This window comes from Danio rerio, chromosome 24, assembly GCF_049306965.1.
Source record: "Danio rerio strain Tuebingen ecotype United States chromosome 24, GRCz12tu, whole genome shotgun sequence".
NCBI lineage: Eukaryota > Metazoa > Chordata > Actinopteri > Cypriniformes > Danionidae > Danio > Danio rerio.
Genome location: NC_133199.1, coordinates 6,751,161 through 6,774,377, shown reverse-complemented (window position 1 = coordinate 6,774,377; position 23,217 = coordinate 6,751,161). Strand labels below are relative to the sequence as shown.

The window sequence follows — 23,217 nt, the reverse complement described above, 5'->3', positions numbered from 1 at the left end:
TTGATATTTATTGGTAATGCAGTAAATAAATGTGAACGATTTACTAGACCGCCTACAAAGGTCCACATCTGACTTTTATTTTCACTTTCACAAGCAGAAGAGCAAGGTTTTTTCATGGCTCTGCAAATGTTGTTTTGAAATACCTGTCTGAAGTAAAGTCATGCTTTTGCTATCTGAAAGTTATGCGATTTTGTTAGCAGGAAGTTGCTAGGCAACAGAGGCACGCATATTCAAATGCTGTGTCCTAATTCGCATACTTAAACCAAAGTCTCTTTAAGGCCATTCATTTTATTCTAAGACCATCTTAAAGTCTGAATGGGGAAACATTAAATTCTCCAAAGCTGTTACCCAAGCTTACAAATACATTACTTATTTGCAACTATAAAATTAAACAAGCTGTCTCATAAGTTTTATTTCTAAATGTTCGAATCAAACAAATTTTTTTTCAGGCGGCCCAAGCTAGTGTGCATTCACACTCGAAAGAAATCACGGCACCAACCTAATTTAGGGCTGTTCTACACATTCTCTGGATAATTCATGTCAGATCACACTGGTCTTCTGAAGTAACACACAACTTGGTCTTGATGGAGAATCTCCTCAAGAAAAATATGCGACTCTTTGTTTACAAGTTTGTGGCCATTTGAATAGGTGCTGTAGGACTGTACCCTGCGTTCGTTTGATACAGATCAAATGAATGAAGTATACTTCATTTAAAATTCAGATTTCAAGCTTCATGTGGATATTTGTCTGTGAAGCATGTATTCGCTGCGATTTCAGCGTGCTTGTTGACCACATAAACTGTCGTAAAAGCACACGTCTGGTCTGAGCTTCTATTCCCTAATCGAATACACATCCAATGCCCAGTGTATTGTGGGCAATATTAGCAGTTACAGTACAGACAGTTCTACACTTTCTAACAGAAATAGTGAATTTTTAACAGAAATAGTACACCACATGGGAACCTTTGGCCTGCTATTTGCAACATACTACAGCTTGGACTAAACTACTATTTTTGAAAATTATTTTTAGACATACATTACCATTTTTGAGTACTATTTAGGATGGATAGTATGGGAATTGGGATGCAGCAAAAGTCACTTGAAATCTATGCGGCCATTTTGACTGCTGTAATTAGTTAAAGCTATAAATAGCTTAGCTTTTTTGTGTTTTTATTTTAATAAAGCAATTATATTTCTTTATTTTATTGCAATAAAGAAATATACACATATATAGAAAAAAGCTATGTATTAGAGATATGTGGGGTTTATTTAAACAAAGTTCTTCTTCTTTGGCCTTAGTCCCGTAGGGTTGCAGGGTCGGCTCTTTGGAACAAGCCATTTTAGACTTGTCCATATGATAACGACTTTTTTTACACATTCCGGCCGGCCTGTCACCCTCATACACTCATACACTACGGACAGTTTAGCCTACCCAATTCACCTGCAGCATGTCTTTGGACTGTGGGGGAAACCGGAGCACCCGTAGGAAACCCACACGAACGCAGGGAGAACATGCAAACTCCTCACAGAAATGCTAACTGAGCCGAGGTTCGAACCAGCAACCCAGCGACCTTCGTGCTATTAGGCGACAGCACTACCTTCTGTGCCACTGCTTCACCCTTATTTAAACCAAGTTATTCAATTTCACAATTGAAAAATGGTAAAAAATAATCTCCCCAGCAGTGTTAATAGTAATTAAAACAGCATAATAACCATTAAGCATGATTTAAATATGAGGTTTGCATGAGTGATTTGATTAAACTATTTGAATGAGTCTGCTTCAAGCAAATGCAGACATTTACAAGCATAGTTGTAAAACATGGCATTGGTTAGGTGTTGAAAAAGTTGAAGCCCCTGCAAGGTCTGTCCAAATGTGTATAGTATGATTGCAGTAACTCCTCCGTGATATTTTATATAATGTTAAAATAACATGACATAATTATCTTTTTATCCTTTTATTGGGTCTTTAATCCACCTTTTTTCCTCTACATAAGAGTGGACATGGTCATTTCTAAAATATGACATATCTGACTTATGTTCTCCACTTCCAGCATCACATAGTTACTTTAATCACAAATGTAAAAGCACTGTAAATCTTGATAGTTGGATCCAAATCCACCAATTAAATAAATATTTGTAAATATTTCGATAGTGTAGTTTGTTTCTTTTTGATTTGGTTCAGCCTGCTCTCTCTCCTGTTTTTCTGCAGTGTTTGTCAGACTTCACTTCATTCATATCCGAGTCACGTCTTATAAAATCCATCATGACAGCAGGAAGAGCTGCTCTGGCTTTCATCCACTGCACATATTCATCATTTTTAATGCGTACACACACTCTCCTACACATTTACACACACAGATATTTAGCCTTTTTCTCCGCCCCTCCCAAAACGAAGAGTCCTGCATGCTCACAATGAGTGTGTCTGTGAAATTGCTTGGTTAGATATTGACATCTAATGTCTGCTATAGTGAATTTGATTAGAGTCAAACTTTAATTCACAGTTAAACTAATTCCAGCATGTGAAAATGCAAATCAAGACGCCTGCCCTTCACAGCGAGAGCACTAAAGCATATTAATACCACCTAACAACTGGCTCCTGTGTAGGGATGTTCCCTAGGATGACTGCAGTGAATTGATCAGCCTGTCCCTGACAGATTTGTTAAAGAGCATTTCCTGTAGGAAATTGAGAAGCAGAAATTTTCTGGTAAGCGTTCCTAAGTGGTGCATTCCAGAGAGTGTGGACGGGGGTGTGTAACCTGAGACTCACACAGACTAGCACAGATTTATTATAGTGTTAAGAAAATGCTGCCCGTATGTGAAACACACGCCTTCAGTTGGCAGCTTGTATTGAGCCGCGGTCACACTAGAGTTTGAGCATGCCAAATTCTGTCAAGCGGTGCTGCAGAAAAGAGGCGGGAAAAAACAAGAGCATGAAGTCAGAATGAAATCAAAATGTACTCTCTTATTAGTATAATTATATATAGTAATGCTTGCAATAAACAATGTATCTGAGCACTTCATTATTCTGTACAAATTAATTTGCCCTCATAATCCTTTACCAAATATCATAACCTTCTCTCCTTCCTCGAAATGACTTTTCCTCACTTCTGGTCACATGGAATTGTTTTTGGGTGGGGCTATCATGGACGTTTCTCATTTCTGCTCTGCCTTCATCCGTTTGTCAATCTTCTTATATTTTGTTAGCCACGCCCATTTTTCAACTATTCAATCGGTTCCCAAAGGACGAAATCATGCTCCGCCCTACTGTGTCATGGTGACTTTTAATAAAGCGATTTAACATTTATTTATTTAAAGTTTCTCTACAGAGAGGTCACGTTCTGTAGTCTCACATGATCATGTCACTATGTGTGATTTCACAAGTCAGAGTTCAACAAACTTTGGAAATATATAAATATATATAGTTGGATATAAATGGAAGTCTATGGGCCAAAAAAGATTGGGTTGCTGGAAGGGATACAGCTGTGGTCAGAAGTTAAAGAATGTTGTTTATGTTATTTATTAAATTACCCATTAATTGTATTTTATTAAAGTCTATTCCCACCCCAATCCTAAACTTACCCCTCACAGTAATCAATAAACAGTCATTATAATGAGAATTATGTCAATTAATTATTAAATTACCCATTGATTAGTATTTTATAAATGACTATCCCCACCCTAACCCTAAACCTACCCCTCACAGTAATCTAAAAACAATTATTATAATGAGAATTATTCATTATATTTATTAAATTATTCAATAATTAGCCTGTTATTAACGTCTATCCCGACCCCAACTCTAAACCTACCCCTCACAGTAATCTAAAAACACTCATTATAATGAGAATTATTCATATTATTTATTAAATTACTCAATCATTAGTCTTTAATTATTATCCATTCCCACCCCAACCCTAAACCTACCCCTCACAGTTATCTAAAAACACTCATTATAATAAGAATTATTCATATTATTTATTAAATTACTCAATCATTAGTCTTTAATTACCATCCATTCCCACCCCAACCCTAAACCTACCCCTCACAGTAATCTAAAAACACTCATTATAATGAGAATTATTCATATTATTTATTAAATTACTCAATCATTAGTCTTTAATTACCATCCATTCCCACCCCAACCCTAAACCTACCCCTAACAGTAATCTAAAAACACTCATTATAATGAGAATTATTCATATTATTTATTAAAATATTCAATATTGAGTCTTTTATTAACATATATACCCACCCCAACCCTAAACCTACCCCTCACAGTAATCTAAAACCATCTAAACACTCCTCATTGTGCACAGTAATTATATTGTTGAAATACTATACATATTTCTCGTCAACTTCCAGCCACAGCTGTATCCCTTTCAGACATTACTGCTGAATTGTTTGTTTCTGGTTTGTGTCTAAAGAGCCCAAATATGATATGATGTTTTGAATTTTAGATGTGATTTAACATTGCGAATTTGCTGTAGTACACAGCACTAATATGCTTCTTTTAGTAATGCGGTTGATTATAGGAGACCGCAATAAGATTAAATGCTGATTAAATCCAGTCTTCTTAATAAAATTGCAATAATAAAGTTTAGATTTCTGCAACGACATGCAGATGGTAGGGTCAGAATTTGATGTCAACAACTTGAAAGCATTCAAAGAGAAAGATCCATCCTGCCTTGTGTCAACAGTTCAGGCTGGTGGTGGTGGTGTAATGGTGTGGGGCATTTTTTCTTGGCACACTATGGGCCCATTAGTACCAATTGAGCATTGTGTCAACACCACAGCCTACCTGGGTATTGTTGCTGACCATGTCCATCCCTTTATGACCACAGTGTACTCATCTTCTGATGTCTACTTGCAGCAGGATAAGAGGCCATGTCTTAAAGCGTGAATCATCTGGTTTCTTAAACATGACAATGAGTTCACTGTACTCAAATGGCCTCCACAGTCACCAGATCTTAATCCAACAGTGCACCTTTGGGATGTGGTGCAATATAAGATTGCATCATCTGACAAATGTCAACATGGACCAAAATCTCTGAGCAATATTTTCAGTACCATGTTGAATCTATGCCATGAAGTATTAAGGCAGTTCTGAAGGCAAAAGGGGGTCCAACCCGGTACTAGTAAAGTGTACCTAATAAAGTGACTGGTGAGTGTATATATAAATCTAACTGAACTGACATATGCATGAGCAACCACTAAGAAATACTGTATATCTGAGAAATGTTCTCTTTGTTTGCACGTCATGTTGTAGACAAAATAGGATGTTTTCGTCCTCTTTGGCTTCTTATCATTGCATAGGACTAGATGTTTCCTTAGAGTAATTAGGATGTTTATTTGTCTGACGTATATGCAGAACGAGCCACAGGCATGTCTCTGTGTGTTTGCATGTGTGTTTATGGATGGAGATCTGCTCCCCACGTGCAGACAATCTGGGTGGAATGGTTGGATGCTGTCCAATTTGAGCTGTGTATAAACAGCTTTATGAGATCAGCGCTCTCGCAGCCTTTTAAAATGGGTTTAAAGGAATGACACAATGTTTGTGTGTTTGTTAGTTGTTGCTGTTTTTCTTTAATGCTATAAAGCACTGGATATATTTATTCACTCAGTTCCTGTCATTGAATGTGCAGGGTGTTGAGCTGAGGACTACAAGCGGATCTTTCAGGCCTTGTCATTTGATTGGAATGCAGTGTTAGCCATGTTTTTTATTTAATTGTTTATTGTTAAAATGCAAATCTCGATTTTGAAGGGAAGCTAGTAGCAGACTTTGCATTGGAGGCATTGTCTCCATTCTTCATACGAGGATTGGTCAGCTGTATTTGATTATTGGGGATTTGACATTTTTGTTGTCATAGCAACAGGGTCCGTAAGCTTAAAGCTGCTAGGAAACAGGAGTATTTCATAAACAGGAGTTATGTCAAGTGAAGGAGATACTAAAAGTGTGTATGCTGATATTTCCTTACGACATGTTTTATAATAGTTTTACATTTTTCATTAGTTTTAGTTTTGTTTTAACTTTTTGTTTTCAAATTCAGTTAGTTTTAGTTAGTTTACTAGATTTACTAGTTTTTATTAGATTCTATATTCTGAAATTGCTTAGTTTTAGTTTAGTTTTTGCTGGTTTCAGGGTTAGGGTTGGGTTTTTTTCCTAAATATCCTAAATAAGGATATTTGTTAGATGCAAGATTTAAAAATCATCAGAATAAATATTGTATATGTATATATTGAAACTTGTATTCAAAGGATACATCTACCGTTATATCTGCGTAACCATCTAGCTATCCTCTAATTCAAATACAACAGCCCACAAAATAGCAGCCCTAAGTACCGTACAGCATATGTGCTAGGCTGCTTCTGATGTTAGGTTCACAGTAGTGATGGGAAGTTTCACCCATGACAATTCTCCCATGTTAAGACTTAAAACACCAAAAATATTAGTCAGCAATCGTAATTTCAGTCAGTAAAACATCACTATGATCTGAAAAGTTTCTTACAATTATGTTTTGTAACCCAACTGAAGCACGATTCACTTATTTAAATTCCATTACGATTTTCTGTTATGAAATAAACTTGCGTTTATCAGATCCTCTCATTTAAGCCCTCGGTTTATCCGTGCTCCAGTTGTTCAAGTTTAGTTCAGTCAAAGCAGGCTGTCAAAGATGAAACAAAGGATGTTTTTTGCTATAATTTTCGTTGAATGTACACAATAGTTTTAGTTAGCTCTATTTTATTTTATTTTTTTACTTATTTTATGTTTTTAGTTGAGTTAATGATTTAAAATGTTAATGATTTAAAATGTTAGTTTTTGTTTATTTGATCGTTATCGTGAACTAACCTTGCCTTACAAGAGTACTCTATTAAATTGGGGAAAAGAACAATGTTGTGAAGTTATTTAAAAAAAAAATAAAAAAAAATAAAAAATAAATAAATATATATATATATATATATATATATATATATATATATATATATATATATATATATATATATATATATATATATATTATTATTATTATTATTATTATTATTTATTTTATTTATTTATTTATTTTTTAATTGCAACTGTAAAAATGTAATTTCCACTCTGTATAAAGGAACAAAAAGTGTGAGTGGATTTTAAACTTTTAGATAATTCAAAGAGAATTGTTTTGGTACTTTGTCACTTTGTTAATGTCATTGTGATAATGAAGTGCTATAATTGAAAATAGGTGCCTTATAAACAAACATAGAGAACATAGAAGTATATCTAAATGCTGGTTTATACTTCTGCGTTGAGTGAACGGCGTGACCCACGGTGCATGCCTTATGCGTAATCGTGCATTCATACGTCTGCATGTTTGTGTTTCTCGGCAGTAACACTTCCGAAACAAATGCTGGCAGCTGGTTTTTATGTTCCTCTGTGTCGAACTTCTTCATGGGTGTTATTTTTTCTGAACGCTACCTTAATGCACAAGAAGCTAAAACTCGCTCATCTTGAGGCAGGAACTGGTGGTTGTGCAACATGAATCATAAGGTAAACACAAAGCAAAAGTTTCCATCTGGAGCTCCTTCACCGGACTGGACACTTGTAAACACTCACTCCAACAGGTTTGCGCAGTTTTCAACCCCAACTGCACTCTTCAACACTACGAAGCCAACCAATCACGAAGCTTGCGCTACATGTAGAAGTGGCGTGTAATTACATTTTTTGACAGGCGCGTGTCAGTGTTGGCGACTGGTATGCGACCACATGAAGACTGCAACAGACCATACGTGTGTGCTCAACGCAGAAGTAAATCAGCAGTATATAGTATAAATCAGAAGTAAATATCATCCTTAACAAAGTGCCTTGTGCATATAGAGAGGAACAGTGTATCCTACGGGTGGTTTGTCAAGCCCACTCAACTGCATGGAGCACACTTGAGCAGATGTGTCTGAGCCTGAGACCATATCAGGAAGGCTATTCCAGAGTGTAGGAGCCATATATGAGAATTCTCGACCTCCTTTAGTGGACTTTGCAATTTTGTTTTATTGTTTTATTTCACAATTTGCATGATTACCCCTTTAAAACAATGCAGAAAAATAAACATTGCAAATCAACAGTCACAGTTCCTTCACAGTGAAGACTTTTAAGTCATTGCTCTGGTGAAAAAATAAAAAAAGTCAACATCTGTTCAAATATTTGTTTTCCTTTTCTGTGAAAATACATGCCAGAGATATTTCATTTCATTCTATTTTCTTGCCAATGTTTTGGGTGGCGTCCATGAGGACAGGGATGGGAGCAATAGCACAAGCAAATAGAATTCCTCATGATTCTTGGAGGAGCAGTAAAACCCCACCTTATACGCTCAGGGTCCGGACTGGGTTTGGATGATCTCCAAAAATGGGCCCTAGAGTCTCCGCTGCTTTATTACACCAGCGCTCCCTGACTGCAATAGAGATGGAGAACGCTCATAAATAAGAGAACTCTCTGGGTTCCCAAAAAACAATGTGCTTTTGGCTGCACTGACACACAAAAGCTTTGCTGCTCTCATCGATCTCCTGTTTTTCTGAATCTGATTATTACTGTTATTTACTTGAACATTCATTCGTTTAGTGGATGCTTTTGTTAATTCGTTTAGCGGAAGTTATTGGTTTAAAGGTGTGTTTGGAATAGAATAATCTCATACTTGCATTATATATTGCAGTATACATTAATGCGTACTTTGTGTAAACAAATTCATAATATTAAAAAAAGCACATAAATAAATGGGTTTGGACGAGCATATGAAAAAAATGTAATTTATTTAATTCTATTTTTAACATTTATTTTTATATTTATATATTTATTAAATATGCTTATTTTATTTAAGCATTTTATTTATCTCCCTTTGCCATATTTTCTGAAATAATAAACCATAAGTCGTATGAAACTATAGACTTTTTTATTTTATCCATACAGTATCATCATATAACTCAGCACAAATTAGTACTGCACAATAAACTGGCACCAGAGAAGCATTGTGATACCCCACTGTTGATAATAGTGCAAATGAACTGAGTTAACAGCGAATGTGTATATCTGTGACCCCAGGACTGGTGTAGTGAGACCAAATACTTGGCTGGTATATTGGTCTGCTAGCAAAGTTTAGGTGTTGGTATTGCTGTTGCCAAAACTGTGACCATAAGCCAAAGTCGGACATGACTGGTCACTACAATAATGTTTGTGATGGATTGCTGTATTGCCTTGTAGTTTTATTGTATGTTAATGGGACAGCTTGTGCAGTTTTCTTATAGAGATGTTTGGTGGATTGTACACAGTGGCTCAATGAGCTAGAATTCAAATCAATTAGCCTGCCATTTAAAAGGCTTGAAACAAATATATCAGGGTTTTCTCTACACTGGCATTAATGTTGTGTGTAACTATAGTTTCTGTATTATAGTTACTGTAAATACATTACTTTTGCATTGAACAAGTTGAGTAGGGTATTACTTTTCATTTCAATCTGTTTTTATGCCGATATTTTGCTTAATGATTTAATTTTTTAACTAAAGAAGAATATATTTTTGTACATTCTTAAGAAACAATGTAATGTTTTAGAAAATGAATATCAACATATGTATGAAATAAGAGTGTCACGATTTCGATTTTAAATTGAAATCGATCAAAATTCATGCTCAATTTCAATTATCGAATCAAAGAATAGAATCGTTGATGCTGCCACGCCCCCATGTCATGTCAGCTTGGCTTGCCAAGGGGGAAAAAGCACACTTGTTAAAGAGCTTTTTGAACTGCAGACACAGGAGACCTGTCGACAGAACTTAAACCCTTTCCTCTTTCAAAGTCGCCGGTGTGAAAGTATTTTGGATTTCCAGTGAGTTATGCTGACAACGTTCATGTTGTCGAAAAAAAAAACAGAGTTTGCAAGCTCTGCTATGTATTAGGGTTGGGCCGATAGACAACACCGGCATCACGATCCTCCGCCCCGCCCCCATTGCAAATCTGCTCACGAAAAATACACACTCAGGCCCTGTTTACACTAATAGGTCTTAGTTTTTAAATGCCATTTTATAACGATAACGATCCACATCCACACGGGAGTTTTGCCCTCCTTCCTCACGACCGCTGAAAACGCACATCACGTGACCACACACACACAGGCAGGCACACACAGAGACGCACCCACAATGTTGTGCGCTCGAGACAGCGGGTCCAGGCAGTCAGCGGGTCAGACTGCTTCAATCTTTCACTTTCACACTTGTACTTGGTAATTTTAGCGAACACCTCAGATACTGTTGACTAGTTCCTGTTGGTTGTGCACCTTTTTTACTGACGCCATTATAACGACACAGATCACTGCCTATTCACTAGTCCCGCGGAAAAAGTGATTGACAGGTGGCAATTATGTGTGTAACTCATCTTTATTCATTTACTGCATGATTTGTTTATGATTTTGTTTAATTTTTCTTTTTAAAATTGAAAATCCAATCGAACCTTGACTTTAGAATCGAAAATGTAATTAAATCTAAGATTTGGAGGATCGTGACACCCTTAGTATGAAATATGCTGTCTTACCGTATGTTATATGGTATATGTTACTTTGAAACGTTTTGATTTTTGTAACAAGTGTTTACATGAGTTGCATTTTGAATGTTTCTTTTATGATTCCACTTTACATATAATTGCACATAATTCTGCACCGCGCTATCCACCTTTTTTTTGGAGTTTCATGTAATTTTGCATGTTTCATTCTTAAATTGTCAACTTTAACTGCAGTTTGGGACTTTCACTTTCATTCAGGAACATTTCATGAAGGCCCCTGTGACAAACGAGAAATTGGATGCGAGGAACTGCTGGAATAGTTTTGTGTTAATAGTATGAAATTCATACTACAACCACTACAACCATGCGGTATCAAAAATTCCATTACCACAACACTCTTCCAGCAGTATGAATGGTTTAGGAGGAGATGCGTTCTTAAAACATTCTAAGAAGAAGAAGACTGAAGAAGAAAAGTAAATTTACAGAAATTATGTGCAGTCTTTCATGGTCATCTGATAATAGGTTAATATCACAAGTGTCACTGAGAACAACTCAATATCCCTCAAAAAAGTTTGTATATTAAATTAGATGATGAAACGCTGAATGTATAATTTGCACCCTGGTCAGAATACTATTATGGCTTGTGTTTTTCTGTTCATAAGAGAGTGTCTGTCAGTAGAAAGATGGGCATTTGTGTCTTTATTTTACACTTGTGCAGCATACCAAGTCCAGCTCTCTGTTTCTTCCCTCTCTCTCCCTCCTGTGCCTTAGAGCGAGAGAGAGAGAGAGAGAGAGAGAGAGAGAGAGAGAGTCGGTGCTGTGTTGTGCAGGAATTTGGCCCTGCTGTGTAATGTTGAAGGGAATCAAGGGAATGGGCGTCCTCCCAACCGCTGCCAAACAACATTATCCAACACAAAACAACAGGAGGGCCAGCTGCGCACGAGAGACTTTAGCCAAAATAACACACACAGAGACGGAAAAAAGACGGAGGAAAGATTAGGTCAAATCGAGAAGAGTGGAAAATACTAGAGTAAAGAATATAGAGCGGAGTTTGGCAAAGCTCATTATGTCAACAAAAGCAAACTGTGTCAGGCTGATGACCTGATATACACTGCACACTCTCAGATATAAAGATACACCGCCTTTTTCAAAAGGCACACATTAATACCTAAAGCGTCCATGTTGGTAGCCTAATGGTACATATTAGTATCTCACATACACCTCTGATTTACTAATATAAAGTGGGGGAACTATGACGTAAATTTGTATGCAAAAACCCAGAAACGAGTTAGCATTTTAGCAGTTCCAGTTCCCTCGTCCCAAAGTCAATGGGTTTTTTGAATGGGATTTTGGTTAAATCGCTTAAATAAGGTTTGTGGCTAACACAAATTCGAGTTACTTTCACGTTTTATTCTATGACATAAAACACATTACAGCACACCCCTGATTTTTTAAATCAGTTATGCTTCTTTCAAAAGACGGTTGCTGTCAAGTTGCTAAATAGGACTACAAGCGAAGTCGGAGACATTATACTGTACGTCATCAAGCTGAGCTGGTCTGGAACGCAGCTGACTTGCACTGGGCATTTAGATTTGTCTGTTCTTTAAGTATTTTAGTATTCACTCGCTCACTCGCTGCTCCAAAACACCCCAAAGTGGCTCAATAATATTAGGGTCTGGTGACTGTGCAGGCCATGGGAGATGTTGGTGCAGTATCTTCCTAACACATGGCACCACATTCAGGATATAGTGTTTGAAACATTCTGTGCACATGGTCCTCCAGAATGGTTTGGTAGTCCTTGGCAGTGATGCACCCATCTACCACAAGTATTGGGCCTAGGGAATGCCATGATATTGCAGCCCAAGCTATAATGGATCAACCCCTATGCTTCACTCTGGCCATGCAACAGCCTGGTTGGTACGCTTCTTTGGGGCTTCTCCACACCGAAACTCTCCCAGATGTGGGAAAGACAATGAAGGTGGACTCTTAGAACTATATGTTTCACATTGTCAACAGACCAGGATTTTAGCCCAACATCCCTTTCAAACAGCTTCCACAGTTACTCCTGTTGGATGTGGTTTATCCTTCTTGGTGGTATGCTGACATTACCCTGGATAACATGGCTCTTGATACATCACAAAGATTTGCTGTCTTGGTCAAAGATGCGCGAACTAGATGTCCACCAACAATTTGTGCTCTTTTAGACTCTAATACAATATATCAACACAACATTGTGTGCATTTCAATATTGTGTGCATTTCAATATTTGAAGCAAAACTGTGCTATTACTCTGCTAAATCAACTTTCACAATCCGCTCTTACTGGTGAATTGGGCAATTAACAAAAATTGGTCTCCAGGCTGACCAAACTTAGCCATGAAACCTCCAACACTAAATTGGCCAGTCTTTCAGTGTTTCATATTTCCTTCAGATTGTCAAAAATATGTGGATAACATATCCATTTTGTTTATATCAGGACCTTTAGCGCAGTACAGCAGATCAGAAATGTGCATTAGTATAAATCAAGGAATTCAGGAAGTTCCCAATGAGCTTAGCTTTGCATCTGCTCCTCACACTGCAAAAAATGCTTTTCTTGCTTAGATTTTTTGTCTTGTTTCTAGTTTAAATATCTAATTTATTGATATAATTTCTTAAATTAAGAAGCATTTTCTAGACAAGCAAAACATATTGTCTTGTTTTGAGAAATAAAATGCCAATATTAAGTGAGTTTTTCCTTAAAACAAGCAAAATAGTCTGCCAATGAGGTAAGCAAATTAATCTTGTTTTTTCTTTTGACGTAAGATTATTTTGCTTACCCCATTGGCAGATTATTTTGCTTGTTTTAAGGAAAAACTCACCTAATTTTGGCTTATTATTTCTGAAAACAAGACTATATGTTTTTCTTGTCTAGAAAATGCTTCTTGATTTAGGAATTTTAAGATATTTGGACTAGAAACAAGACAAAAAATCTAAGCAAGAAAAGCATTTTTTGCAGTGCAAACTCTTGAGCATTCCACTCATGTCAGCTTGCCTCCAGCACAACAAACAGATCTCTCACAATAAGTCATATATTGAGTGCTGACAGTGACTAGGATTTGACAATGAGAGCGGAATACATCAGATAATTATTGTGTATACCTCACATCAAATCTTAAAAGAGACCTAGAGATGCGATGATAGATATGAACAGCACTTTATGGCATTTAGTGTTACACCACTAGCAAGAAACAGATTGTGAGCGGTAAAAGCTGTGTTTGTTGTGGAAGCACTGTTCCTTATTTCATACACACTCGCTCACTCACATAGACTAACAAAAGAGATTGCAGACTCTGGGGGGTTACACAAACCTGTCCACACAAAGGCAGTTTTGAGCGTGCCCTTCTCTGCCCTCTATTGATGTGTTGAAGAAAAGCATGTTTGAATGAGTCACCCGAGGGACGGCAGAGAATTTGGCACAGCAGCCAGTGTGAAACATCATCACATGTGGACACATTCAGATCACACTAGAGTTACAGCCATTAGCCTCCAAACTCTAAATAGCTACTTCATCGCTGTTTGTTAAACTTTAAACACATCATGCCTTCAAAAAAGCAAACACTTTATGTTGTTTATTTGGGTTTTTTTCATGACATACAAAGGAATCAAGTAGTTTTATTTATATACAACACCAAATCAGAAAAAGTTTGGACTGTAAACAAGCAAATAAAAAAGAGATTTCTTAATTTACTTTGACTTGCAGACAATAAAATAGCTTTTTCATGTGTTTCTCATGATTTATTTATATTTTTTAAATAAACACATAATCCAATTTTGGTTCTTGCAACATATTTTAAAAAAGTTGGAACAGTAAAGCATTTACCACTTTGTCATGTTGCCATTTCTTTTCACTTTAAAGACATTTGGGGACTAAAGACACCCAGTGAAATGTGTTTCAGGCGTTATTTTGTGCTATTTTTCCTGCAAACAAGTCTTAAGGTGGGCAACAGTACAGGGTGTACGTTATTTTAAAATGCGCCACACATTCTCTGTTGGAAACAGGTCGGGACTGCAGGCAGGCCAGTCAAGTATCTGCTAGTGTTGTTTTTTTAAAAAACAAAAATTTTAAAAACGTCCATTTCACGCTAACTTTTTAGCGCTGTTGTGCAAGTTCTTAAACAGCGCTGATTTGCCATTGTGTTCACATGCTCAACAGAAATGACAATGTTTTGGCATGAGGGTCATCAGTTCACCGAACTCAAAGAGTTACTACATATACAAGGATACTGTAGTGTTTTAAAACCGTGAAGCTGGTCTGTTTATGAGCTGATATACGATGAATCGACTGATATTCCAACACAAACGGCAATTCGTAACTTTTTCATTTAGTGGCTAATTCGTATAAATTAGAACGATCTAATTCGTACAATTTAGTACGATTTGCTTATCCCCCAATGACGGTTGGGGTTAGGGGTGGAGTTAGGTGCCACGCCTCCTTTTTAAAATCTTATAATTTCGTACGACTGAAATCGTACGAATTCGTACAAATTAGCCACTAAACTGGCAAAACGTAAAATACCTACGTTTTCTCGTGAGATCAGGCTGTATATTCTCCACTTTAAAATGCTCCAGTGTCAACTAGACTAAAAAAATATCTTAAAGGGGCTAAAAATTATAATATGATGGTATTTATAAATACCTAATGATGGATTGTTCTGTAGACTATCGGGGGGAAAATTTTGCTTAAGGGGGCTAATATTATTGACCTTAAAATAGTTGAAAAAATAAAAATAAAAAACTGCTTTTATTCTAGCCAAAATAAAACAAATAAGACTTTCCCCAGAAGAAAAAATATTATCAGACATACTGTGAAAATGTCCTTGCTTTGTTAAATATTTTTTTGGGAAATATAAAAAACATTATAATAATTCAAAGAGGGGCTGATAATTCTGACTTTAACTGTATATATTTTTATCGAAGATGATATTTAGCCGCACCATGTTGGCTTTCATAACATCCAATTTTAATGAGGTGGGTCGTTATTTCTATTTCATGTCTTCTAAAACATTATTGGCTGAAGTACATTTGAAATCCTATTGCACAGTTATTCTAATTGACATCCGCAGGCCATGAGTCGATGGCTGTAATGGTGTAACTGTATCAGTGGGACATCCTTTGGGTGATCAGTCGACTATTGCACCTCTCAGTAAATCATATAGCCATTACAAATCCTTGGCAGCCTGAGTCGATAGATGAAGATGAGCCATATCATATTATATATAGTTTATCTCATGAGATGCCAATACTAATCAGATAGGGTCACAGTTCAAATGTAATGGAGTAAAGTATTAACCTTATGGTCTAGTGTTATGCTATAGTATCGATATACTGTAAAAATGGCAGTGATTTCAATGGTTTAAAATAAAGTAAAAAGATGTAACCTGGTTAACAGTAAAGCGCCTTTTACACATACAGACCTTTCAGAAATTAAATATATATAAATATTTTTTAAGGTAATCTTTTGAATGACTTGTAGCTCCCCATGTTTTACTGTGTATAATAGACTCTTTTCACATTTCCAGGTTTCTCAGTAGCAGTAGTCCTCATAGGTGGGTGAACTTAGAGCGAAATGATTGGGAGAGTACGACAAATCATTTTTTTACAATCCCATATAATGAAATAATAAAAGAAAAATGAAACAATGGTATTATGTAGACTTTTAAGCGGAGAGAATAATGTCAAATTTACTCTCAGATCCATCGACGCTGCATTAGAAACACCTTGCATAAGCGGTAATGTTTTTTGTAATTTGGCCCAAAAATTATATAATACATTCATAAATGCATATCAGTGCTCATATGTTATATTAAAAATTAAAAGATTAAAAACTTTCAAGGATTTAAGATTATGATGACAGTAAAACCTTCATTACGGTCTTGTGAAAAAGCTCATTGCTGTTAAAGGGAAGAAAATGCAAAGTATTCTGTAATGTGAAGTGGACGCTGACAACAGAAAGGTGCGGATCCAAATGCAGGTTTATTAAACAAAATAGTCAGGCATGCAACGGTCAACATGGGCAAACAGATGTATACAGGAAATCCGGAGTCGTGGTCGTTAAAACAGGCAGATGGTCAAAAGGCAGGCAGCAGGCAATGTACACAAACAAAACAAAGCAAGGTTCAAACATGGAAGGCAAGGAACACATGTCGTAATGTTCACAAGCAGTATAACAAGCCATGAGAGTGTCAAAGAGAGCTGTATATATGTGTGTGTAATCAGTCCATGAGCAGCATCAGCTGTGTGAGTCTAATCAATGGAGACTTGGAGCAGGTGTGTGTGTGTGTTGCATGACTGTATGTTGAAGTCCATATACCGGCAGATTTGTAGTTGTATGCGATCTGCACTGGCTGGATCGCTGGTGATGGTGACATATACTGTATGCAAGATCTGTAAGTGTCTTTCTCTCTGCGAGATTGTTTATCTCACTTGTGTATATATATATATATTTTTTTTTTTTTTTTCAAACGAAAAGTTTATTCAAGTGTGAACTGAATGTTTATTTTGCAATTGAATTTTACACATTTTATAGTTTTATAATAATTTATATTAAATGTATTTAAGGGTCATCAGACTAACAGAGAGGAAGTGTACTACATTATTTTAAGACAGTATTTATCAGTTTATGTTATATACTGTAGCATTATTTGAATGATTTTTGTTTGTTTGTTTGTTTGTTTGTTTGTTTAATTTTTTTTTTTTGTATGTCTGATTTGTGTTTGCAATTGCCAAATCCTTGAAGGAATATGTATACACAAAATTGACTGGGTAGTTTGACACGAGTTAGCTAGTTTTTAAATTTGTTAAACAAATTCATGTTCTTTAAAACCCATAGTTGCGTGTTGACACTATGTTGATGGGGTATTTCTATTAAATCATTCAGGACTAAAGAAACTATTGTGCAGTATGTGCCTCTAGAGGGAGCCCAATACAAAATGTATGCTTCTGCATGTCTATTTATTAATGCATTCATTCATTTATATATTATTTATTTAATTATTTGTATACTTTACTTGTTTATTATTATTATTATCATTATTATTATTATTATTATTATTATTATTATTATTATTATTATTATTATTTACTGCTATTTATTTATTTATTCAATTTTTCTCTACACACAGCCCATTTTCCTTTCAATAACTGCTTATCTTCATGGCCTTCATTCATTTATTTATTTAACAATTTATTCCATACACACAGCCCATTTTCCTTTCAATAACCGCTTATCTGCATGAACTTCATTCATTTATTTATTTATTTATTTATTTACTTATATATATAGGGGTGACAAGGTGGCTCAGTGTTTAGCACTGTCAAGTGTTTAGCACTAGCAAGATGGTTCGAGTCTCGCCTGGGTCATTTGGCATTTTTGTGTGGAGTTTGCCTGTTCTTCCCATGTTGGCGTGGGTTTCCTAAGGGTGCTCCAGTTTACCCCACAGTACAAAGATATGCGCTTTAGGTGAATTGAATAAACTAAATTGGCTGTAGTGTGTGAGTGTGTGTGTAAATAAGTAAGTATGTATGTTTCCTATCCAGGGCATCCACTGTGTTAAACATATGCTGGATAAGTTGGCTGCTGATTCCGGTGTGGCTACCCGTGATGAATAAAGGCACTAAGCCGAAGGAAAATAAATACAAATATTTTATTTATTTATTTATTTATTTATTTATTTATTTATTTAGTTATACTCATATAATTATAATTGTATTTATCCTGAAGAAAACAATGTCTTTATGTATGTACAGTATGTTTAAATTTATTTTGTTAATCCTTATGATTTCGAATTCCTAAATGATTTTTTTGTTGATACTGCAGTATGCGACTTGTGGCAATTGTCCCATTGATTACACACAATAATAAAGAGAGCGAGAGAGAGGTTAGTTTTTTATGCAGTTTCTATGTATTGTGGAGTGGGATTTTTTTGTGCAGCATTGATGATGTGCAGCATTAGCATTAGATACTGCATAATAATCAGTGTAATGAAATGCTAATTGTCAGTCAGTCAGCTTTATGCATTGCAGAAAAGGTCATTTGTAGCAGCAGCACCTCAGACACACACACACACACACACACACACACACACACACACACATACTTTTCCTGAGTGTATCCCTGCAGGCATGTGGCTGTCAGCATGATCTAACCTCACCAAATATGCACACACACACACACACACACACACACACACACACGTAGGCATGTGCATATCATATATTATCTTATGAGAGATTGCCACAAAAGATACAGTGAGTACAGTACTGTAGATTAAAGTGCTATCCGGCTGTGCAATATTATACTGAAAGATTACCTGCAAAAAGAGAAAACATGATCAGGATTTGATGAGACAAAAGGAAATTATGGACGTTTCCTGTGGGATTTCTGTTTATTTGTTGCTGTAAGTGACTGTTGCTTCGTGTTATGCCATCAGGGAGGCAGCGGAACAGACTGGAGCCGATGGACACCATCTTTGTCAAGCAGGTGAAAGACGGCGGCCCTGCGCATGGAGCTGGACTCTGCACAGGTACAGACACACAGAATAGTCATGAGTTATTCATACAGTTGAAGTCAAAATGATGTTTAACAGAGAAAGTTTTCAAAGTATTTTCTATTATATTTGTTCTTCTGGAAAAAGAAAAAGAAAGAAATATACAGGAGGGCTAATATTTCTGACTTCCGCTGTAGTTCGGAAATCACATTGGAGAAGACACTGGATGCACTTTACTCTCTGCCTTCTAAATCATACATTTAAGCTTCAGTTGTCATGAAGTTATTAAGAATCATTTTCAGCTTTCTTTGAGTGATTACTTTTATGTTTAATTAACATATTTAATTTCTACTGCACTGAAAAAAATTGACTCATTGAGCTCCACACCCATTATGATGCATCTTTTGAAAAAATTCTGAGGTAGACCTGAACCGAAAGTGGGGGGTGTCATGACCCTTTAAGGAAAAAGCTTGACATTTACCTACAATTCTGGAGCATTTAATAAGCCTATATGCGGTACATAAGCTAAATATATATTAAGATGTAGTCATTTAGCAGATGCTTTTGTCCTAAGTGACTTAAAATTGATGAGGCAATTAGCAATTCAATAAGAAGAGGCAATTCTCACAAGAAGTACTAGTTATACAAAGAACCCAGAGAATTAAGTGCTAGAGTAATGGATAGTGTATATATATATATATGAGAGAGAGTAGAGTATTTCTACAGGGGGTTTGTCAAGCCCACTCACCTGTATGAAGCACACCTCAAGCACATTTGGTCGGAACGTACCTGGTGCAAATGTGCAAAACTGGTGTCAGTTAAAGTGTCAGAGAGTTTTTTTTTTTTTACAGGTGGTTAATCAAACCCACTCACCTGCATAAGGTACACTTAGTTTGGAGTTTTCGTGTGGTGAGGTGTATGAGAGAAGAGGGGGAGCAAATATAAAAATAGCACAGAAAAACACACTAAAAAAACCCTGCATCCTTCTGGTCAGCCCCTTTTAAGATGTAAATCTGGGCTTTCTGAGGCATGAAAGAATCACTGCTAAACAGTTGGACCACCCGCCAGCATCCAAAATGAACTGGCAGGGCTTCATCATAAACAGCTGAAGTGTTACATAAGTATAATCAGTGTGGAGTTATTACTACTTTCTGAGTCTCGGTGGACACATCTTACTGTAAGGAGCAGAGATGTATAAAGTACTAGAGACCCATACTTAAGTAAAAGTACAAGTGCTTTATCAAAAATTGACTTGAGTAGAAGTAGAAGTGCTCTTTAAGCACCATACTTAAGTGGAAGTACAAAAGTATTCAACATTTTTTGTACTTAAGTATTACAAGTAGTTTATTTCAAAATTTACTACTCAAGTACTGAAAGTAAAAGTACAAGTATTGTGTAATGTAGTTATTAAAGAAAGCAGTCAAAATACACTAATTGTTTTGTTTATTTTAAATATCTTTTTGGGGTACTTGATTAAGCAGAACGAAAAGAAACATGGCTTATGATACTGTTTTTCTCTGTAAATAGTTTCTATGGTACAAGAGCTCACATCGTCAGGCCCTTTTACCAGAAAATGCCTTCACTGATGAGATAATTCAGCATGTTCACTCACATACATACTCTCTCTCTCTCTCTCTCACACACACACACACTGCCCTGCACACACCTAAATGTACACTCTCTCCCCACTCTCACACATTCATACACTCTCACACACACAGTTCTCTCTCTCTCTCTCTCTCTCTCTCTCTCTCACACACACACACACATTTTTGTGAATTGTGGGGACATTACATAGGTTGCAATTGTTTTTACACTCTCTCTTACACACACACACACGCACACACACACACACAGACACAGACGCACACACAGGTACAATCACACTGTTGTTTTCTCTTACACATTATTCATTCTCACTCACACACACACACACACAAAGACACACTCACACTTTGGGAGTTTTAAAGTTTGATTGCTTTAAAATAAAAAGCTTTAAACTAAAAAAGCAAACTAAATCCTGCTTCACAAATTCACTTGATTTTGATTTTATTGTAAAAAAAAAAAACAGGAAAATGTGTATATTACTGTGTTAAATGAAAATCTGAAATATTTTGTGGCTTATGGCTATGATTTAGTAATAATTTTTATTTATTTTTATTATGTTTTTAATGAAATTGGTCTTACAGTTCATATTTTCTGTAGTATATTTATTAATTCTATTACTTTTACCATAAACCAACATCTCAACCATTTGGTAGAGGCTGATATTTTAGAAATAATGTGATGTGTTGAATAAAAATGCACTGATTGTGTTAACTAGCGACATTTGGAGTTAAGAAATGCAATCATAAAAGAAATTCTATTGCTTTTGTCTTGGTGTGACAGTTAAAGGGGTTTTTGTAATAAATTTTGTCCTTTAATACAGCAGTCAGATATACGAACTGTGCCCTTAATTTGACCTGCTCAAAGAAAACACTCTTCCTGGATGTATCAAACAAAACTCATGCACAGAAGACAGTAAGAGCATTTACAGCTAATAAACTCATGTCAATATTATCCCGCCTGCTTTTTGAGCGCTGACAGGCGGGTCTTACACGGCTATGATTGGTTATTGTCCTCAACAGAAAGGGCTTTAGAAATATAAGCGCTGTTCACCCATGGCGGGAAGAATACGCGATTATCACAGGTAATAGACACAGTGAAGAAAACTTGGCACGCTCATGTCTGGATCCACAGCTTTAACAGCTAAGAAGAGAGGAAAAGTTACCTTACAAACTGGCCAGCGGGTCAAATGTCCAAAGTGAGAGAGCGAGAGATAGGCAGAGGTGAAGTTTTACAACATTTCTCCCTAATAGTACACTAGCGGCTGGTATGCTGTGCCGCCTCGCCCTCGCGCCTCCGTCCTTAGCTATAGTATTGCGACATCGCGCATAGGAGATAAATGACGTCATCACGTAATAACCGGGTATGACCTATTACTGAACTGATATCAATCATTTTGACACCCCTAGTAACGAGTAACGATGCAGCACATAAAAAATCTATCGGAGTAAAAGTATTAAACTCATGTAAAATATGTACTTAAGTAAAAGTGGAAGTAGGAGAAAAAAATAATACTCCAGTAAAGTACAGATACTGCCTTTTAGTACTTAAGTACAGTAGTGAAGTAGTTCTACTTCGTTACTATACATCTCTGGTAAGGAGGGTCCAAAACACACGTTCTCACAATCATCCACAATCTCTTCAAGCCTTTTCAGCTGCTCCAGAACGCAGCAGCACGAGTGGTCTTCAATGAACCTAAACGAGCACATGTCACTCCGCTGCTAGTCCGTTTGCACTGGCTGCCAGTTGCTGCTCGCATCAAATTCAAAGCTCTAATGTTTGCCTACAAAGCGACTTCTGGCCTTGCTCCTTCTTATCTGCTCTCACTTCTGCAGATCTATGTGCCCTCCAGAAACTTGTGTTCTGTGAATGAATGTCGCCTCGTGGTTCCATCCCAAAGAGGGAAGAAATCACTTTCGCGAACGCTCACGCTCAATCTGCCCAGTTGGTGGAATGAACTCCCTAACTGCATCAGAACGGCAGAGTCACTCACTGTTTTCAAGAAACGACTAAAAACTCAACTGTTTAGTCTCCACTTCACTTCCTAATCTGCAATTGCCTCTCTGGATATCACACTAACTGTACCCAAAAAAAAAAAAAAAAAAGTACTAATACTTTCCTTCTTAGACTTTACAGACCTGAAACTTGCCTATAGCACTTATTCATTGTTGCTCTTATAGCTGTGTAAGTTGCTTCCCTGTACTCATTTGTAAGTCGCTTTGGACTAAATGTAAATGTAAAATGTAAATCTCACTGCTGGCTTTTTTCTGACTCTTCTTGTGAATCTCATCTTCATCACACATTAGTCAACATTTCTAAAGAAACATACTTACACCAGGATTCTTGTTCTTACCACATGATCTTGTGGACCATCAGTTCTTCAGAGGTTCCTAAGTCAGAATTATTAGTCCTTCTGTCAATTTATTTTCATTATTATTTTTAAATATTTCCCAAATGATGTGTAACAAAGTAAGGAATGTTTCATAGTATTTCCGATAATAAAAGTTTACTCTGAAAAAAGTCTTATTTGTTTTAGTTCGGCTAGAATAAAAGCAGTTTTTAATTGTTAAGTTAAT

General features: G+C 36.3%; 1 protein-coding gene across 8 annotated transcripts in view; it reads left to right on the top strand.

The window, feature by feature from the left end:
- Positions 1-23,217, top strand: part of arhgap21a (Rho GTPase activating protein 21a) — a 147,681-nt gene that overhangs the window by 79,873 nt on the left and 44,591 nt on the right. For 7 of the 8 annotated variants that reach the window (XM_073939975.1, XM_073939974.1, XM_073939973.1 and 4 more), the window contains one exon: positions 18,980-19,072. The exons of the other annotated variant lie outside the window; for it this stretch is intronic. In XM_073939975.1, the coding sequence (XP_073796076.1) occupies positions 18,980-19,072 (93 nt within the window). The remainder of the gene's footprint in view (positions 1-18,979; positions 19,073-23,217) is intronic. 8 annotated transcript variants of the gene reach the window in all.